At 39.8% G+C, this 19,647-nt stretch overlaps 1 protein-coding gene and 1 non-coding gene across 2 annotated transcripts; one reads left to right on the top strand and one right to left on the bottom strand.

Annotated features, from left to right (window-relative positions):
- The first annotated feature begins 840 nt into the window (after window positions 1-840).
- Window positions 841-2,191, top strand: LOC113668524 (uncharacterized). Its single transcript, XR_016179644.1, has 2 exons — window positions 841-1,001; window positions 1,342-2,191. It is a non-coding gene; the product is annotated as an uncharacterized LOC113668524 (transcript).
- A 730-nt stretch (window positions 2,192-2,921) lies between these two features.
- LOC113668508 (uncharacterized) lies at window positions 2,922-17,810 on the bottom strand. The gene is made up of 14 exons (XM_089181941.1): window positions 17,611-17,810; window positions 15,164-16,224; window positions 11,947-14,678; window positions 11,252-11,460; window positions 10,877-11,037; window positions 10,361-10,493; window positions 9,869-10,012; window positions 9,025-9,390; window positions 7,195-8,513; window positions 6,584-6,709; window positions 5,911-6,286; window positions 5,111-5,195; window positions 3,884-3,919; window positions 2,922-3,549 (listed from the first exon to the last, which is right to left on the bottom strand). Exons 1-14 carry the CDS (start codon window positions 17,690-17,692, stop codon window positions 3,060-3,062), a joined length of 7,320 nt encoding a protein of 2,439 aa, XP_089038067.1. The 5' UTR covers window positions 17,693-17,810; the 3' UTR covers window positions 2,922-3,059.
- Window positions 17,811-19,647: the final 1,837 nt, after the last annotated feature.

The raw sequence follows: 19,647 nt of genomic DNA, 5'->3' as shown, positions 1-19,647 counted from the left end.
ATTATTTTTTATTTAGGAAGAGCACAAAAGACTTCTAATCTTTAGGAAATGAGTAATTTGCCATTAATGCAGTCTCCCTTGCAAGGGGTTTAAGTTCCTTGCGCTGACTATACTTGAGACAATTTATTCACCACATCTTATTTCATTTTGCTTTATTTAGATAAAGAAGGTAGTCATACTTCAACTTATTTCATAGCTTTTACTTGAACGACATCACAAAGTGGTATGGTGAAAGATTCCTAAAAGCAGTATTGATCAAGTGTGGGCCAATATGTCGACCAACACTCGGTCGTTAAGAAGAGGACTACCTTCACCAGGAAGATGGAATTGTAAGACACTCTTGATTATAGTCAGTTATACTTCTTTTACAACAATCCATCGAAACGGCCGATAAATTCTGTACTGTCGTCTAAATTGACTTGAAACGATCAGCATATAATTTTTATGGTTGTGAAGCCACTCGACTAAATACCTTCCTCGTTGTTTAGGACATGTATTCACAAACCGAGCTCTACGTATTTCGACAAAGATCCCTTTAGGAGAAATAAAATGTGTCAAATCACCAAACTGGACAGCCAAGTGGACGAAATGGTCTCTGCATCTTATCCGCCATTTGTAAAGTGACGTCAGATTTCTCCCGGCGTCCCTTTCCTTCCTGATGTCAGACTAGCTCATCGTCCAGAAATTTCTGGCTTGACCCAGAACTGCTCAGAATACAATCATTTTCGTTCAGTCATAATCAGTAAGCAAAAATTTGCCTTTCGCCAGAATGCAAGGACGCTTACGAGATCCTTCATTTTAGCAACAATAGATCATTCTAGAAGCAAGACAACGGGTACATAAAGGTGGTTTTCGCAGAGAAATCAACAGTTCGAACAGAAAGATTCTGAGATTCAGGAAGAAAGAGGTTCCTAAACACAGAAGGAAGCCAAAGAAGAATTTCAACCTAAAAAAAGTGGTATGGCTCTAGTTTTCGGGTTTCCAACCTATCGTCCGTGCAGGTAAATTTTGCACATGAATTTCAGAGGAAGTTTTGACGAAAAAATTTCACAAATATATTTCTTTAAGCTAAATGCTGCCCTTTGGGGTTAAGTACAGCGAGAAATTTTCAACTTCAGCCTAATCGATAGGCTAGGTGGTATCAAGGTAAAAGCCCTCACTCTTTGATGATTTGAAGTAGTTCCCTGTGTGAAAAGTCATCATGACAATTCCCTGGAAATAACAAGGCCGGTTTTGGACCAGATTGGACAAGAGTGGAATACTTTTAAGTTATTTCTGTACTTCATAGACGACTCTGCTCTTTCACTGATTCGGAAATAAATAATTTTCTTTGCGTTTCAGTTACTTAAACCGAGTACCTAGAGGCTACGATGTTTTCCACAATCTATGGGCAGAGATGGCCTTGGCTCAGGGGCAAGAAGTCGGCAAGTCATACCGTCGTAGGAGACGGGAACTGTCCCCTAAGGGAGCCGTGAAGATTGCTTTTGTTCCACTTTATCACTACAAACCTGAAGAAATCACTCTTGAAGTTGATAATGACAATGTGATCCTTCATGGAAAGCATCGATCAGAAAGAGAAGATGGATTCGATACAAACGAGTTCAAGAGAGTCTTCAAACTACGACAAGAAGTCGATCCAACTGCTATTACGTCACGCGCTACCCAAAATGGCGACGCCCTTATAATCGAGGGCACAAAACGAGTGGAGGGGAAAACAGAAGAAGGAAAATTTGAGGCAAAGTTTGATTTCAGTGGGCTTCAAGCCAGAAGAGATCAAGATTCAACTCCATGGTAATGAGTTGAGTATCAGCGGGAAACACACATCAGAAGATAGTGGAAATTACCGGTCACGTGATTACAGTCGCACTCTCCTGCTTCCCGACGACATAGTTGTCAGCTCCGTGACTTCATGCTTGTCAAAAGAGGGCCAGCTGACTATTGAAGCATCACGCGACCCTGCCTTGTTGCCAGGCGAGAGAAGCGTTGACGTCATCATGGAGACAGATGAAGCACGAGAGGCATTGACAAGCACTCAGTCGGGAAAAACTGAGAACTAGTGAGATCTTTCCGAAAAAAGCGAAGACGGTCCGTGAGAATGTGAATCAGTCGATGGTTATTGTAACTTTAATTCTATGGGACATTAATAACAAAAAATGCTCAACTTTACTTGTTAGGTTGATTAAAGTTAGTATTATTTGAACTGTAGCGTGAATGTTATCATAATTGGCAAATGGTAATCCATTAAGAAAAAAAAAAAAAGTAAGTGAAGGCATGGCGGACCGATAAAGGTGATATAGATTTTTAGTGGCATAACAAGCTTTATGCTTTACTACTATAAAGAAGTGGAATTGTGTAATAAATGTCCAAAATTAATATTGTAATCGCTGTCTTGGTCTTCATATTATCGAATCACAATGTGACATGTTTCTAATCAAATGCGCTTAGCTTTTGTAACAGGGTCTCAATAATAGAAACAAGGGAATACGTTAACCCACTGCTATTTTTTTTTATTTGTTACCAAACAGTTAGAAGTCTCCCTATTCGTTCCATCATCGACCCTTCATTAAAAAAGGCAAAAATCACTCTTAAAACGACAAAGGCGCTCTTAGGCATCCAAACCCTCAGAAGACGAGTATTTTTCGGTGTTCTCTTCCTATTTTTATTTGGCCTCCGATCTTTACATTATGTCCCTGTTTCTTTTTTTCTTCTCGTGTAAGCTGACGTTCATGCTATCGAGTTTGCACGCCGACCGAATGAGAGTGAACACCTGTATCTTGGTAAAGATTCATTCAGCGTTCATCCGCACATCGACCGGTTACGCTGCTCACTACAACGATTATGTGAACGGAATGTGCGAAAAAATAGAAAAAGGAAGAAGATCTTTAATTTAAAAATCAGACAGTAGAACTTCAAATTGCAAATTTTCTTTTAAATAATTTTTTATTATAACACAATAGTCCTCCTAGATTTGAATATATAAAAGAATGTGCTCACATATCTCTTGTCACATCAGCGCAAGTTATCGGTTTCAGATGAACTAAGTTTCCCGAGCACGAAATTTACAGCCGAGTATCTGATATAACTTCACGAACACCGTTGCCTTTCGAGTGTTTACGAGATCCAAATTTAGCGGGAAGGGATACCTGAGATCGTTTAGATTCTGTAGAAGAACGAGTGGAACGGAAATGTTTCCGCGCGCGCGATTTTTTCCTCTTAGCCACTCTTCTGTCGATGGCATTTACTGCTTCCATGGTGACGGGAAATACAAACGGCTCCTCAGACTCCATTCCAAAGTCGATACTCACGCAAAAACTTTCAGTATCTCCATTTAACATAGTATAGCCTTCTTTCCCATCATAAGGCAATGTAAAAGTTTCTAGAATGTCTGTGTCCATTTCAGAAGAGCGTGGGGTCTGGAGCGAGCTTGGCATCTCAGTTGTGGTTGAGCAGTGGTCAAGATATGTCGCCGTATGATCCATGGAATACATTTTGCAGCGTGATCTCACGTTATCATCTGAGAAACAGCTGTCGTTATCGTTTCTAACAGCACTGAAAGAATAATTTGGTTCGAAACAATTAAAACTTATCAAGAAAAGTCCTACTACCCTTCAAACCGGTCTGATTTAATCAATACCAATCGGGGTTTAGTCACTCCTGTTTTCCCACACCTCAAGCAGTTTTCCTGTTTCTATTTTAAGTTCTCATTAGCTCCGTATGAGACCTCTTCCTTCGTCGCTGAAGTCACTTTGGTTCTGAACTAATGGAGGACTCAGGCTCTAAACCTGTTTTGGTCAGCGGGGAACTCACAAACCACTTTATATGAAACTCTAAAAGAGTGGTATGAACCTATCAAATCTTATTCGACACGTTTTTCTGAACTTACCGAGCTAACATCATCCTTCTCTTACGTATGTGACGCCTAGAAGAAAATAAAATCCACATTTAATCTTTAAACTGAAATACACTTTATTTAGTTCCTTTTTTGGCGGCAATGCTCGCAAAATTTCTCAAATATGAGAAAATAACGAAATCAGGGGTCTTTGGGATGTGCAAGGAGTTGTTTATCGTATAACAATGAAACACCTTTCAATTCAAGCTGTATGAGTAAATATATAACAAATGCCATTTTGCGTCCTAAATTTCCCTCTCTCGTGGAATACAGACTTCAATATCTTAAGGAGAGAACGGTACTTTAGCACAGGTTCCCTTTCCTCTCAGTATGAGATGTTTGTGTTGTTGTTATGTAGCAGAATAAAAGCATTTTATATGAATAATTCTGACTCTGCAACATGTCCCCTAATTTCAGTTTTACAGTGCTCATTTCATTATTGTTTATTTTTCGTTTTTTCGCTCATTAAATCTTTGGATTTTTCCCACAAGAACGCCATTTTTAAGCAGCTACAATTACAAAAGGAAACATGGCGACGGACATCGGACCAGTTTAAGTAGAGAGGTAGACAAAGCGAACATCAAAATTTAGCCCTCAGTTTTAGGCGATGGATAGACCCTGAAAGTTCCTCATAAAAAGGGATGATTGAGGTAAATATGTCTTCCAGAGATAGGTACGAGCTTTCTTGTTTCTGTTCACAAAAATCCATTTTAAAATTAGATGTTTACCAAGATGGATAAAAGGGGGGTGATGATCTTACGCAACACGTCAGCGGTGCCGAGCAATTTTCAAAATGGCGTCTTCCGTGGTCGCCTTTTTTAAGGATGATTTTTAAAAAATTTTGGAACAGTCAGGCTGCTCTCTAGAATCTCAAAATACGATCGGTATTCTCTTAATTTCGAAAGTGTTAGCAAATGTTATAGAAGTTTTAATTATATTTTAGGCGTCTTAAACACACGCTTGTCTACTTTTTAAGAACGAGAATGATTCTGTGTGTTAATTTTTGGCATACTTTATTTAGCGTTGGAATTTTAAGATGTTAAATGAAAATATGGGATGGTCTTTTAACTTTAACTTAAAAAAGAGGAGTTAATGCTCAGAGGGGAAATCTGAGAAAAACTATTTCCCTGCTCTCTCTTAAAACATGTCAAACATGGCCGTTGTATCAATAATCTACGTCACATAAGCGCCTTTCTGGTTTACGCGACTTCCTTAACTTACCTTCCCTCTCTCCATATGACCAGAGTAAGGATGATGGCAATGATGAGTACAAATACACAGATTATGATTATTATTTTTTTGTGATCTGAAAAAATTAACAGAAAAATTAGTCTGCCGGAAAGACGACGAGTTAAGGCGTTTTGAAGGTGGGCAGGGGCACGCGCGAAGCGCGCGAGGCGACATGAGAGAGAGAGAGAGAGAGAGAGAGAGAGAGAGAGAGAGAGAGAGAGAGAGAGAGAGAGAGAGAGATGGAGAGTAATAAGAATAAAGGGAGTGAGATGGAGAGAAAAAGATAAGAAAAAAGGAAGAAAGATGGAGAGAAAAAAATAAGAAAAAAAGAGAGAGAGAGAGAGAGAGATGGAGGGAAAAAATAAGAAAAAGAAGAAGGATAGGAAAAAAAAAGAGATGAGAAAAAGAGTAAAGATGGAGATAAAAAGATTGAACTGCATTTGTCAGAAGGTGAAAGAGAACCTTCGCCATAGCCAGCTTCTCTAGCAGAATCTGTCATCGCTTTATTCATGTAGTTTTATAAGCGATAGTGGTGACGGGGATCCAAATGAAACTTTCTACAATATTGAAGTTACTCGGACCCTGCTTAATCATTTGTCCTTACCGTAGGAGATTATGGTTTTGTGCTGATTTCTCATAAATTCTCATAATATCTGATTACGTTTCCAAAAATAATCCGAAGTTTTATGATATTCCCGGCAAGTTCCAAGGGCTCAAGATTAAGGCAACAATTTGCTGCTTAACTTGTAAATTGTCGCGTCGCAAATACGACAGAGCAAATGCGTGCATACCTTCTTGTGACACTATCGCAGTGATTGTTGGAATTCCTAAAGCAGTTGCATTTCCATTCCCAGTCTCAATGAGCAACGAAATTGTACTAAACAGTGGCGGACTCCCGTGATCCATTGCACGCACTGTAACATTATAGACACACCGAGCAGCTAGCTTTCTAGCCACTCTCAAGGTTCCCGTATATGAATTAATTCTAAATGTCCCGTACGACTCGTTGATACAGTGAAAAGCCTCTTCGTCATTTAAAACGCTTGCGCCCGCGATATCGAGGATCGTGTAAGTTACTTTTCCTCTTAGCCTGGTGTCTGGGTCAGCAGCGGTTAACGTTATTAGCTCTGAGGCTATAGACATGTCCTCTGAAATGTGGATTGGAGACTGGAGACAAGAAAACATTTTGCTGTTGATTACACATATCATACATACGTGTGCATACGCGGCCAAAAACTAACGTAATTGGTATTTACTCTCAAATGAAATAAATCAAATTTCAACCTGCAGATGATGCACAAGTGAAGAAATGATTTGAAGAAATACAAGAACAAGACACTCACTCAAATTTTTCTCACTCCTAAAATGTGGCTTCTAAGCTCAGATCGTTTTAGCGCCCAACTCGTATTTGGGAAGAATAGGTTCGAGTCCTGTCTGTATCAATGTACGTTTACTGACTTTTACCTGATATGCCGTGGGTTCAAACACAGGATTGTTATCGTTGACATCGATCAGGGTCACGATCACCTTTGCAAAACCTTCATGAGGCACCTTTCCACCATCCCTTGCAATCACGGTGAATTCATACACCTTGCAGAGAAAATATTGCATGTTCATGTTTTCCGAGAAAAAAAGAATATTCGGCAGCAGCTGACTTATACCCTTCATACTTCATGCTCTCAAGCTGGAATATTGCATAAAGTTGCACGATGAAACGAAATTTTTTCAGATTCTGTATACTTCTTTTTTCACCAGAAACCGACGAGTAAAGGCGAACAGTGTCCTCCTTAGCGTGTACTAATCACGGAGGAAGGAAGTCGTCACACCGAATAGAATTGGCTGACACTTGCGTGGGAAATGCACGATGGAAGTTTCTAATCCTTATAAACCTGTGGGAATTTGAATAAAGTGAAGTTCTAAACACAAACTCAGCTAAACCTATAGATTAGCGTCTTCGGCTGGTTAAAACAGAATTTGAGCCATGGAATGGGATGAATACTTCAAGGTTTACAACTAGTCCAACAATTTATCATTAATTTTTTTTGTTTATTTTCAGATGTTTTAGTTAAACATACCTCTTGTTCTTCTCGGTCAAGTGCCCTTGTTGTAAAGAGTGTTCCAGTATTTCTGTTAACCTCAAATCTGTTCCTAGCCTCTGGATCGCTATACGAAGCTATGGTATATGTTATCCTCTGGTTGAAAGAGGAATCCCTGTCATTAGCATGAACTGTCAAAATAGGAGTCCCTGATGTAATGTTCTCATAGACTGCTACAGGATAGGTCTCGGAATCAAACTGCGGTAGATTGTCATTTTCGTCATAAATAGCGATAGTGACAACAGCAGGCTGTTTAGCTATGAGAGGGGGTGTTCCCTGATCAGTAACACTGATGGTCAAATGATAACGTGACACATTCTCATAGTCAAGGTTTCTTGCCAAGAAAAGAATTCCCGAGGTTTCGTCCAATAGGAAAATGGGATTTTCAGTTTCCGCCGTTATAAAGTAGTTCAGAGCTCCATTTGACGTGCTGTCTTCATCCGTGGCTTGAACTCTAAGCAGCTCCCTTCCAACAGATGTTGCCTCAGAAATTGATACGTTGTAAAGAGAAGGATCAAAGACTGGAAAGTTGTCATTTTCATCGGAGACCTTAATGACAATAGTAGTGAAATCCATGCGCGAGTCAGCTATGCTGACGTCCCGCACAGCCAACTGAAATCGGTAAACCTGCATCGTTTCAAAGTCCAGGGATTTTCGTACGAAGACAATACCTGAGGTTGAGTTCACTACGAATTCAAAGTCCTGGTCTTCATTTATCATGGAGAAAGCTATCTCACCGTTGGAATTCGATAGATCAGCATCTACAGCATGTACACGCAAAACAGCCGTGCCGGGGGGCGTGGATTCTGAAATAGTTTCTTCGTATGACGAGACCTCGAATATTGGTGAATTGTCGTTCATATCTCGAACGGAAATGTAAACTTGAGCTGGTTTCTCCGCGAATAGATGCATTTCTCCTTTATCGCGAACAGCTACTGTCAGATGATGCGAGGAGTTCATTTCGTGGTCCAAATCTTTTACAACTTTTAAGATACCATCGTCGTCAACGCAGAACAATCTATGAGGATCTCCAGCCACAATTGAGTACACAAGCTGACTGTTAGTTCCAGCGTCCTTATCAGTGGCAGTCAGTTGAAGAATTGAGGTTCCTATCACTGTCCCTTCAGAGATTGACACGTGGTACCTCAGTGGTTGGAAAACTGGTTTGTACTCGTTTACATCAATCACTGTTATTAGAACTTCAGAGAAAGCTGGGTAGTCAGGATCGTGGGCTGATACAAAAAGTGAGTACGCTGGTCGCGTTTCACGATCCAGTAGTTCAATGAGGGTTACTTCACCTGACATTCAGAGTAAGAATGGAAAATTTATTTGCCGACCCCTTGAAAGAAAACTTTCTGGGAGATATAACTCGTGCCTTATGCGCGTGACGAGCTTTCGCCTCGTTCGTTATTTGCTTACTTCCGGAAAAATTTACAAAAACGCACGTTTAATCAAGTCACGATTGGGTTTCATTTTGAAATTTTGTTGCCTGAGATTTTCAAATACAAATCAAAGACCGTAAGGAGTGCTCTGGACCGAGTGCCGTAAAACTAAAACCACAGTAACTACAGCAGCCAATCGGAAAAAAGAAAGATGTCACAACAAGACAATGACGTGACTGATTCCGAGAAAAAGTAAACGAAAACCGAAGCAATTACTTTCGATACTCAATTAAATTACTCTCGATCAAAGCAAATGTAATATTCGAATCTCAGTTGAAAATAATGGTATTCACGCATTTTTTTCTAAAACGTAAACACTTGCTTCGCCAGCGTAACATTTTCTCTCTAAGAAATTATCATCACCTACCCGACAACTTGTTTAGGCTGAATGTCTTTGCTCCAGACCCTGCCAGAATTGTATAGGTCACGTGTGCATTAACACCGACATCCTCATCTCGGGCATGCAATTGCAGCAACACATGACCGATGGAAGCGTTCTCGAGAAGGCTAACTTCGTATACCTTTTGGCCGAAGATAGGTGCGTTGTCGTTGAGATCACTTACAGCAATGTTTACAGCGGCAACAGATTGAGGCGCATGCTCATTTGCATTCATAGACTCAAGATGTAGCTGATATGTTGATATATCTTCCCGGTCTAATGGACGAGTAGTGTAGATTCCAAAATAACTTGATGTGCTGTTTGGCCGCAATGCAAAGGAGTTGTTTACGTTTCCTGAATTGAAACGAAATATCACACTTTCGTAAACGATAAGCATTCAGTTCAACTAAGTGTTGTAAAATCAAAACCAAATTAAGACTACAACCCATCAAAGAAAAGAAAAATAGGAAAGGAAATGTTACATGTTCTGGTGTCGCATCGAACTGGTTGAGAGGGTGGGGCGAGTTTTCCAAACAAATCCCTGAATCAAAACTGGAGGCATTGGGTTATTAATAGCCCTCAAATGAAATTTTTCTCATTATAACTATACAATTTCAGCGAATGTGATTGGTAACGTGACTTCGTGTCGTTCAATTCGGTCTGTAATCATACTCGCAATTGACAATTTGATTTGATTTTATCAATTGCTCGTATGATTGGAGAATGGGTTGGACTCCACGCGGTCCAATTACCATAATTGGTAAGAGTAATTCTCTCGAAATTTAAAGCAAAATTATGTATTTACAAATAAGTGACACTACTTACAACAAACCTGAAATGATCCTGAGAAAAACTTTTGCATAAGTGCTATGTTTGCTCTCTGCTCTCACTGAAATGTTCAGAATCAGTTGTGACGCAGGTCCGTTTTCATTTACAGATACCGTGTAGTTGAGTGACTCAAATGCTGGTTGAGGATCTGAAATTTAACCTGCTAGTTAGCTTATGTTCAAGTAAAGTTTCTTTAGTAACTCTTTGGGGTCGAAAATTATTGCCGTGGGAGGTTGTTTAAATTATATTTAAGGATGTTTTCCAAAGGCTGTATACATTAATCAATTGTATGAAGGTTCCGTGGCAATTCTCCACCGAATCAGCAAAGTCAGCATTAAAAATTTCCTTATATCATGCGCCGTGATTTTCCTATGCTACTGACTGATCCTTGCGGAGAATTTTGATTACACCTAAAGTATGTTTGGAAGAAGCTGTAAATACGTGCTGGGCTACCGAATGGGTACTATTGTACAGTGTCAGTGATTGTACCACTTACCATAAACGATCAAGTGAGCGATGTTTGAGCTCACCGTTAGGGGAGATATCTCGGCAACGCAGGTGTATTCTCCGCTGTCCTGTACAGCTCCATTAATGATTGCTAACGAGTTAGAAGTGGCATTCGGTAGCACCTAACGAGTCAGATTGAGATACCTAGTCAGCGGCATTTTAGTAAAAAGCCAATGTGATTAAATCAACTCAGGGTGAGTGGATCAAATGTTGTTTTTAGGAAACACTAAAGGGCAACTTACCTTTTACGAGGTTTGAGGCGAACTGGGACGGTTTTCCAAACTTATTTTTAACGCAATCTAGAGAACCTAATCCCAAAGGTGGAGTAATTTTCGACTAGAAGTCTTGACTTGCTTTGAATTTTTAAACCAGCAGAGTGGTACAACAAAGTTCATTTTAACTAAGTTTCCTTTCTGCAATCGATAGCTGTCATCTTTTTCAAAAGTTTTCTCTTACGTGATAAGTTTCTCGAATAACCATGAACGTAATGTTGTGTCTTAGCTACCTGGTAATCTTTAAGCCAACGGTAAAGTGGTGAAATCTCTCCGACAGCTTCACATGACCACGTGACTGAACTGCCAACCTTTGTTCGGAGGTAAGCAGGAGTCAGCTGTCGGATGAGGGTGGGTCCATTGTCAGGGCATAGCAGAGGACCGCCTGCAGAGGCTACAATGAAAGATATGAACACAATAAAAACAATAAAAACTCGTTTTCCTTTTCAAGGAGTACCTGGGTATAAGCTAAAAGCTTAAAACCAGAACTTCTAGGAAATTGTGTAATTCACTTCTTTCATAACGCGGCTTCAGTCAATAACCTGTAATTTTCAATCAGTTACTTGCACTTCCAAAGAAAGGTTTAAGAGTTCCCATCATAAACATACCATGCATTACAACTGAGAATGTGCTTTCCTCGAGGACTTCAAATGATGAATCTGAGCGGACAACTACTGTAAGTGAATCCCAGTTAAACAAATGAAGCACAGTGATTATGTTCAGTGTGTCAACGCCTAAAGAGGACACAGTCTGCCGGGCATACAGACCAGAGCTGAACGAAAGCCTTCCGTTTAGAGCCACAAGCATTTCCAAGTCACTACGAAACAAAAGCAGAATGGAACGTGATGTAAAGTTGCAGAGGCGAATTCAAGGGAGGGTCCGAGGGGTCCAGACTTCCCCCCCCCTTCTATTTCACTACTTTACCGCAAACAAAATACCAATGACAGGATCAGTAAACTTGTGTAAGCATAAGTGTTTATAGTTCACTTATCTAGGTTCTGGTGTAAAAGAAACCGTTATGTGTTTTCCGAATCAAAGTTCCGACCTCCCTCTGGGTTGCCATTAAGCGTTGAAATGGGATAAAGCATATGAGAAAATGACAGACCATGGTTACAGACAGAAAGCGTGATGAGGTACTATTCCAGAAGACGTGAAAAGTTCTTGCCGGTCTTCAGTCATTTGAATTTTTCTTCGCGTAGCTCAGTAATTAGGTTCGAGTGATTCAGAACTGCTTTCATGAATTCTTTGTTCCTTAACATTTATGAGATATGGTTACTGCAGATATATCAAGACATTCACTTACCATTCCTTTATTCCAGTGCATCGTGAAATCAAATTTATTGTTACAATATAAACACCTGGGTTGGAGACAACAAAGGCTCCGTTTCCGGAGAAGCCGCTTATCGTTATGAAGAAGCCAGGACGCTCGGTTATGTTCCAGTTTCCAACTCGCACCCATTTGGCAAGTCTTCTGTCAGGAACGGAAATGTTCGACACGACGCGAGCAAGAAATCCTTGCACGAAAGCTGATGGGGGAACTGGTTTCAAATATAAATTAGACTTGCTGGATTGCCTTGAGACTATCCAGCGGTCTTCATCATTTGAATAAACCTGTACTGACACAACTGTGCCCTTAGTGAGTACTAAAGGAACAGCGAGGTTTAATGAGCAAACCTCGCCAGTAACGCATGTCTTCTTGGATACAACTGCTGTGTCATTTCCGTTGTTGATAACAATAGCAATGATGACCAAACCATCAGTTTCTAAAAGCTGAATGTTTCCTGTGGCAAAATAAATACCACTTTTAGAAACCCAAAACCTGTCCGTGGTCTGATGAATGGATCCAACTTGAAACTGGCCATTCACACCTGTAGTTCTCCAGCTGACGAGTTCTTTCCATCCATTCGAGATAAAGGAGACATCACTGTAACGATCAGCCATGTTCCCTTCTGTTTTATCGCCCTTTGACATAAAGCGCATGGTGAAATAACTACCTTCACTTATTTGGAAAGAGGAATTTTTCGACCTCATCATTACATTGATAGTCATACCTTGTAACAGTTTCATACTACCACTGACCGCAACAACTGCATGAGCACCCCGTTTGATAAAACAACTCGACACCAGTCCACCATCTGGGGAAGTTTTACCGTTCACTGTAATCTGAAGAAAAACCATTTCAGACATCTGGGCGTATTTTATCACCAAACTTGCTGAGGCAAGATAAATTCCTGATAATGGAACCTTAAAGTTGCTTGCAAGAGAACTGAAGCCACGCCCATCGCTATGAAGACCACTGACACCAGATGTTTCCCAGCCAGTTATTTCTTCCCAGCCGGATTGTCCAGTTGTTCGGAAATTTCTTATGCGGGCGTAAAATCCTGGTTCTTCAATTGGGTAGATGAGCCGTGCAACTGAGAATCCGCTGCCCTCCCACACAGTAAATGGTGCAACACTACCTGATCTTACAGCTAAATGAATTCTCCTGCCTTTTTTGAGGAAAGCAGCCCCAGTGATCAACAAAGTGTACTTGCCTTGTGACTTAAGTTTGCGTTCAGCTGCTGCTGTGAAGCCAGTTATGAGATCTTGTAAATCCCTTCCTCTGCTGTCAGAGACCCTAACAGCCACTTCACATGATTCCGGAGTATTCGATACGATGATGTTTACTGATAAGAAGTAAATCCCAGCATGGTTTATGTTCAAGTCTCCACTAAGTGCCTCATAAGTAAAACTACCATCGTTTTTAAGAAAGAGACCGTTTGTGAGATCAGACTGTGTTGCCCAGCCACCAATTTTAGACCACCTTCGTAGACCTACACTCTTAATCCTTGTGTCACTTTTTCTGGACAAAAATCCAACGTTTCCATATGAAATTTCAGATGGACTCACAAGAAACATTGACAAACTGCTGGTACCTTCAACTTTCCAGTCAGAATCCATATTGGCGCGTGCGCGAATCACAGTATAGTCTCCACGCTTTAGTTGCACCATTCCAGAGACTGTAACGGTTATGACGTCATTACCCATCGGCGGTACTTTCCCCTGTAAGTAATGAGTATTTTGCAGACCATTGGTAAATGATGTTTGGCTATGGCTATTCACTCCAACATAAACTTCAAAATAAGAACTGAAATTGACAACATCAAGATCCTTTGTGACGAGCACACATGATATAAAGTAGATACCGCTGATAGGGGCTACATAAACTCCGCGGACGCTGTTAAATCCTTCGCCATTTTCAAATGCAGCTTTTTTCGCACTTCCGGGTTTTGACCATTCATCGATTTCTACCCAATTCGTTGTTCCTATTGTTGACTGACTGCCTTTAATTGCATGAAAACTTGGAATTGCGAAAGATTTACCGATAAAAATTACAGAGAACCCGCTCCTTTCTAAGACTTCAAGAGTGCCATTGTTTTCCACGCGGACGTAAACCGATATCTTTTGTCCATTTTCTAGGTTAAGCGAGCCAGCGATATTAAGAGTCAGCTGGGTTGGTGGATAGGCGTGAGTTGCATACAATCCGTTATCTTCGCCTGGTTGTTCATCAATAGCGATTGCAGCCGAAACCTGACAACCTGCAGTGCGCATAATCAGATTTGTGGAAACAAAATAAACCCCAGGAGATGTGGTCAAGAACCAAGAGCTTTTTTTTCGAAAATTTGAACTAAAGGAGAAAGCTCCTTCGCCAGTTTGTTTCCAGTCTCTTATCTTATTCCAGGCACCTCCCTTAGTCACATATCTTCTATGAAGAAAGCTATTTGCCGCCGGCCAATAATGGCGGGTTTTCATGACAGACACTCCACTCCCTTGTTCAATGAACCAGCTCTCAGGAAAACTTGAATGAACGAAAACCAAAACATGTTGACCTTTGCTGAGTTCTAACAGACCTGAAAGGGACAACGAAATGTATGTGGATGTTTCAGATTTGTAACTAGTTGTGTACAGGCCGGCATGTCCGTCCAGTTTGGAAGTGCCACTTGATTTGACCAGCAATTCAAAGTTTCCTCTACCTCCGTGAACAAGCAGAGACACCTAAGATAGAAATATAACACTTTTTTATTGTAGTTTATGCCATGTTTTAAAACGATTCAGCTTTTACCTTTGTTGTTTCAATAAAAATTCTAAACTATTCATATGCCTATCAGACAATCGACATTCCCGCTAAAAACGTACAAAACTATGAGGCGAATCAGCTCCCACGTTTATTTTACACTCCTACTATTGATGTTGTTCGTATTACGAACCATATATACGAACCATTGTTTCAAACTGATTTGATTTGAATTAAATACATACGACGAAATGACGAAATCAGTTTACGAAGTCCCATCCCGCTGGATTTAGCTGTGGAAGAGTTACAGTTTGCTGGTACATTAGTTCTCTTCAGAGAAGGGGGGTTTATAACCATTTGGTACCCAATTGAATTTTTTTTACAAGTATAACTCAGGTTACGCCATAAGTGATGATTAGAAAATTGAATAATAAAGAAAGAATAGAACCAAGAGACGAATACTTACAGACACGTAATATGTTCCTCCCTGGGTACAGCTGAATCTCCCTCTTTGAAACACTTTTGGGTTGTAAAACTGAACATGTGCATTCAGAGGAATGGCCCAGGTAGATATTTCCATCCAACCAGTACCTGGAATTTCATTAGCAATTTGAGTAACAGTTGACACGCCCTGAAGTGAGCTCTGATTGAAGGCGTCAATGTAACTAAGTGAAAAACCGCTGTTCGGATGAATCGAGAGCTCTGTACTTTGATTAGAAGAGTTGATATTAAGTGAAATTTTGTCTCCTTTTTTGAAGTAAAACGCCCCTTGTAAGTTCATGGTGAAAACTGCATCAGCACCAATAACACTTTCTACAAGAAACGGATCAAGAACGTTGCCGCTGACCGACAAATACAGTTTGTACAAGCCCGGTCCAGCTTGCACCCGGACATTCGAGGCTACAAAATATATACCGTCGCAAATTGGCACAAATTCTCCAGTGGATGTCGAAAATCCAGTGAGGCTTGCAAACAATCCTTGGGAACCACTTGTCTCCCAGTTGCGAATAATTTGTGAAAAGGAAAATGGACTAAACGGGGTTACACCGTCTTTTATGGCGGAAAATGCCGGGAACGATCCAACAGAACCAGAATAACGCAAGGAAAACTGGCTGTCATTTTCAATGAACCAATCTTTGTCCTCTTCCGAAAGAATGAAAACTGAGATTTGATCTCCTGATCTCAGGTCCATGAATCCACTGACAGTTAAACTGAAGTCTGCTCCTGGATGACCTTGTTTGACAGCAGTCATTGCTTTGTTTCGTTTGTCTATCTGTCCATTTAGGATGAAAGCTGCGTGGAACACTCCTATGTCCGCTTGAGATAAATGCACACTCAATGAGGCAAAGTAGATTCCCGACTTTGGCAGCTCAAATCTTGATTCCTTGTTTACCAAAGGTGCCCCAAACAGGAAGTGCCCTGTGTCCGATGACTGAATATGTGTCCACCCACTGACCTCTGACCACCCACTTGTTGACTGAGGCATTCGTGCTCGTAGAACAAGACTGATTCCAATCTCGGGAAATGCTGCAGAGGAAGAATTAGTTGTAATGTGGAATAGCCTTTCCAGATTATAAATTTTGAATGTGAAATATAGCACGCAATTTTTAGCTATGAGCTTAAGAGCTAACAAATAAACCTAGGATATCTATTGTGAATGCGAGTAAATTCCAGTTGGTTCCGCTCTGTCGTTTGTGGTTCGTAATAGATGGATGACTAAGAAAAAACTTAACGTATGGTGAATTGATTTTCCTAAGAAACGTTGCAGCAGTTACTTTAACTGATATTTCAAACCAACTTCTGGTTCACTTGAGATGTATCGCCTAGCGAAAATTCCGTAAACAGGAAAAGATAAAACTCAATAAAAACAGACGAGTAAATAAAAAAAAACCCCAGAATAAAATGAAACAATTTAACGGCGGCATTGTAGGGACATTTCGTTTAATTGAATGCACTGTGTAGACCCTGGGTAATGTCACTTAAATGATGCATTCGGTGACACTTCATGTTCGTGAGTACTCGAAATTCACAGACATAAGGCGAGTGTTGTTTGACTACGCCATTCAGACAAGCCCAATTTTCAGTCTTTTTCGCTTTAAACAGCTGACTGCAAAGGCACCTATAGATGTAGTAGCCTCGCACACGCAATATATCTAAGGAAAAAATTACCGTCCGTCAAGAAGGAAAAGTAACCAGTGCTCATTCTTTATTGAAGAATCTTCATATAACAAGACTGAGCACAAACATCTCGATCTGACTATTTCGACAACGCTAGCTTCACAAACAATAAAGATGAGAAATACAATATCCTTTCTACCGGAGCTCACCTGGAATGAAAATCATGAAAATTTATTCTTATCAACGCAAAGCTGTGTTTTTAAAACTCTTGTTATCATCTGATGGTACATGTTATCCAGTAATAGTTTACTTATTAGCAAAGTAATGGTTTTTTATATCAACAAACTTCTGTGGTTGATGAAATAACAAATTATCAACGAGGCATGGTGCGAAACATATATACGAGAGAGAAACATCAGATATTTTTAACTGGAGGAGCTATCACAATGTCTTGTTAATTTTTTTATCTAACCTTCTGCCTAGTAATTAAATAATTTGCTTCCATTAACATTATCACAACAAAACTTTAAGTTATTCTGCCGAGGAGGAATTCCTCATAGAACGTGCAAGAACGCCCGTTATTTCACTTTCTTATCTCAGTACTGTATTTCATGACAAGAACTCGAACGTTCATTCACGCGTGAACACGGTTGTAGGAATATTTAATTATCATTGTTCTCACGCGGATGGACCAAAGAACATCAAGTGAGAAAAGCGGTGAAAAACTTTGTAGGTGTTACTTAGAGTCAAGTTAGGAGATTACAGGACATAAAAACAAGTCAGAATCTGTCCCACCTGTTAACGTTATGAATTTGCTCAACACAAAAACTAAATACGCGACCAAAATTGATCGTAAGCAGTTATGATGCATTTTCATTCGCTTTTACTGCAACAGCTGTTCTCACTCTCCGTTAAAAGTTCAGGAATTCGAAAGTATCCCCGCCATCTTCTGGCCAGCTTCCGCCACGATTATCCCATAAACGTTCGAGAGAAGTTATGTTAGAAGATTTCAGTTTTTTTTCGTGCGCGTGCAATTGTTTAGCACAAAGACAAGCCTTCGTTCATTTTTAAAACAAGACCACTTGCCGATAAGTTGCAAGTATTATTCATCAAACGTCAAAATATCTGTACAGGGAGTAAATGGCTCTAACTGAGTCAAAGCTAAGCTTTGAAAATATTAACTCTAACTTCTGCTAATCTAAGTAGTCCTTCGCCAGTAACCATTCTGAAAAACTTCGTATCTCATGGAACAAATTGAATTTAGTTAGTATTCAATCAAACATTTATCTTCTCCATTTTAGAAAACCCGTTATCTTTGAAATGAGTTTTATAATTAGGTTGTTTCGTAAAACTTACATTACCTTTTTTATTTGCAGAAAAATATGTGCGTTTTATGGTTTTGGTGTCTGCATCTATTACATGGCCTGTTTCAAATGTGTGGGTATCTCTAATGCTGCTAAATTTGCTCGCCCGTTTTTCAAAATAATGTCAGTTAAATTAAAAGTTACGTATATGGTTAATTACTGCGAGTTATAGGTTGCAAGCAAATCTTTTTGAGAGCCAATCCGATGGATGTTTTGACAAAAACACGCACGGGTAACTAGATGTCCAAGATTGATTTTTCTGAACACTGAGTCACGCAGTTTTGCGGCACAGCTCTTTTGTTTCTCTCCTGAAATTAACCCTATTGTTTATAAATGTATCTGAACTTCAAATTTTCAACTGAACAACATCTGCCAACGCTACTTTAAACAAACTCCTCTCGGAAACAAAAATGGGCTCTCTGAACCCTGCCCCGAACGTTTATACAGTACTCACGAAGCACCTCTAAGTGGTGTATATACGTTGGAATAAACAGTTAGTTAGTTATGCAACACGGTCAAGGACAAACAGCAGTGTCTTGAACAAAAACAGTGGTTTGAATAAAAACAACGGATTTCTAACTAGATTAAGGCTTCAATTTGAATTACAAATTCGAATCACGCTGATGAAAACATCCCCTCTTTGATATGTTTTCACAATATGGATCGATAGAGATTTCACCTGCCTATGAAACTGGGCGCGGTACAATTATTCCTAAATCCCTGTTTAAAACTCAAAACAAAAAAAACAAATAATACGCAAGTACTGTAAAAAGGAAACGCACAAAATTTGCTAGACACAAGGAGCAGCTCTGCCCGATGTTATGATTACACCAAGTCTTGCTCGTTTTGGATATAATACTTGCCTATGATCTTTTGTCATCTTTCATTTGAGAACTACTAAGCTATTCTTCCAACTTTTCATAGTAGCTTCGCGTTGAAAAAACGCCAATCGATAAGGGGGACCTCTTCTTCATTATCTAAGTTTTTGCTTTGTGTTGAAGATTTTACGAATCGCGCAGAAGCACTGAACTGAGAGGCACTGATGAGAGTAACCTATACACTTGCCTAAAATCCTACCGGTTTACAAATTCTGACACTCACCAGATCCAGAGAATTCAGGAAAAATTAAGAAGTTCGAAAAATCTGTCACATACTAAACTGGTATTCAAACATATCAACAGAAAGGATAGTACCTTGATTCGAGAACCGCGCGGAAAACTGATTTCTGTGAGAGAGACCTAATTCCAAAAGTCGTTAAATATCATTTTAATAAACTCACCTCGGTAGTGATCTGCCAAAAGTGGCGATCCTGAGACAGCAAACATTAAATTCAATATTGCAAAATAAGATGATACGCACAGAGAGGACGCACATTGAAAAAAAGCCATCTCTACCAATTTAGAACTTAAATATAAAAACTTCCCCTTCCGAAAGTTATCCCATATAAAAACACCTTGATGTATAGGTT

The sequence above is a fragment of the Pocillopora damicornis genome, chromosome 9, assembly GCF_964200805.1.
Source record: "Pocillopora damicornis chromosome 9, jaPocDami1.2, whole genome shotgun sequence".
Taxonomy (NCBI): Eukaryota; Metazoa; Cnidaria; class Anthozoa; order Scleractinia; family Pocilloporidae; genus Pocillopora; species Pocillopora damicornis.
This window is presented reverse-complemented; position numbering and strand designations above follow the sequence as displayed.

Coding starts and splice junctions, on each gene's coding strand:
- LOC113668508 (XM_089181941.1), bottom strand. CDS start 17,692: ATGAAAATGCATCATAACTGCTTACGATCAATTTTGGTCGCGTATTTA. Junction 11,461..11,946: donor TGCACTGGAATAAAGGAATG/GTAAGTGAATGT, acceptor TTTGTTTCGTAG/TGACTTGGAAATGCTTGTGG. Junction 10,494..10,876: donor GTTGGCTTAAAGATTACCAG/GTAGCTAAGACA, acceptor CTGACTCGTTAG/GTGCTACCGAATGCCACTTC.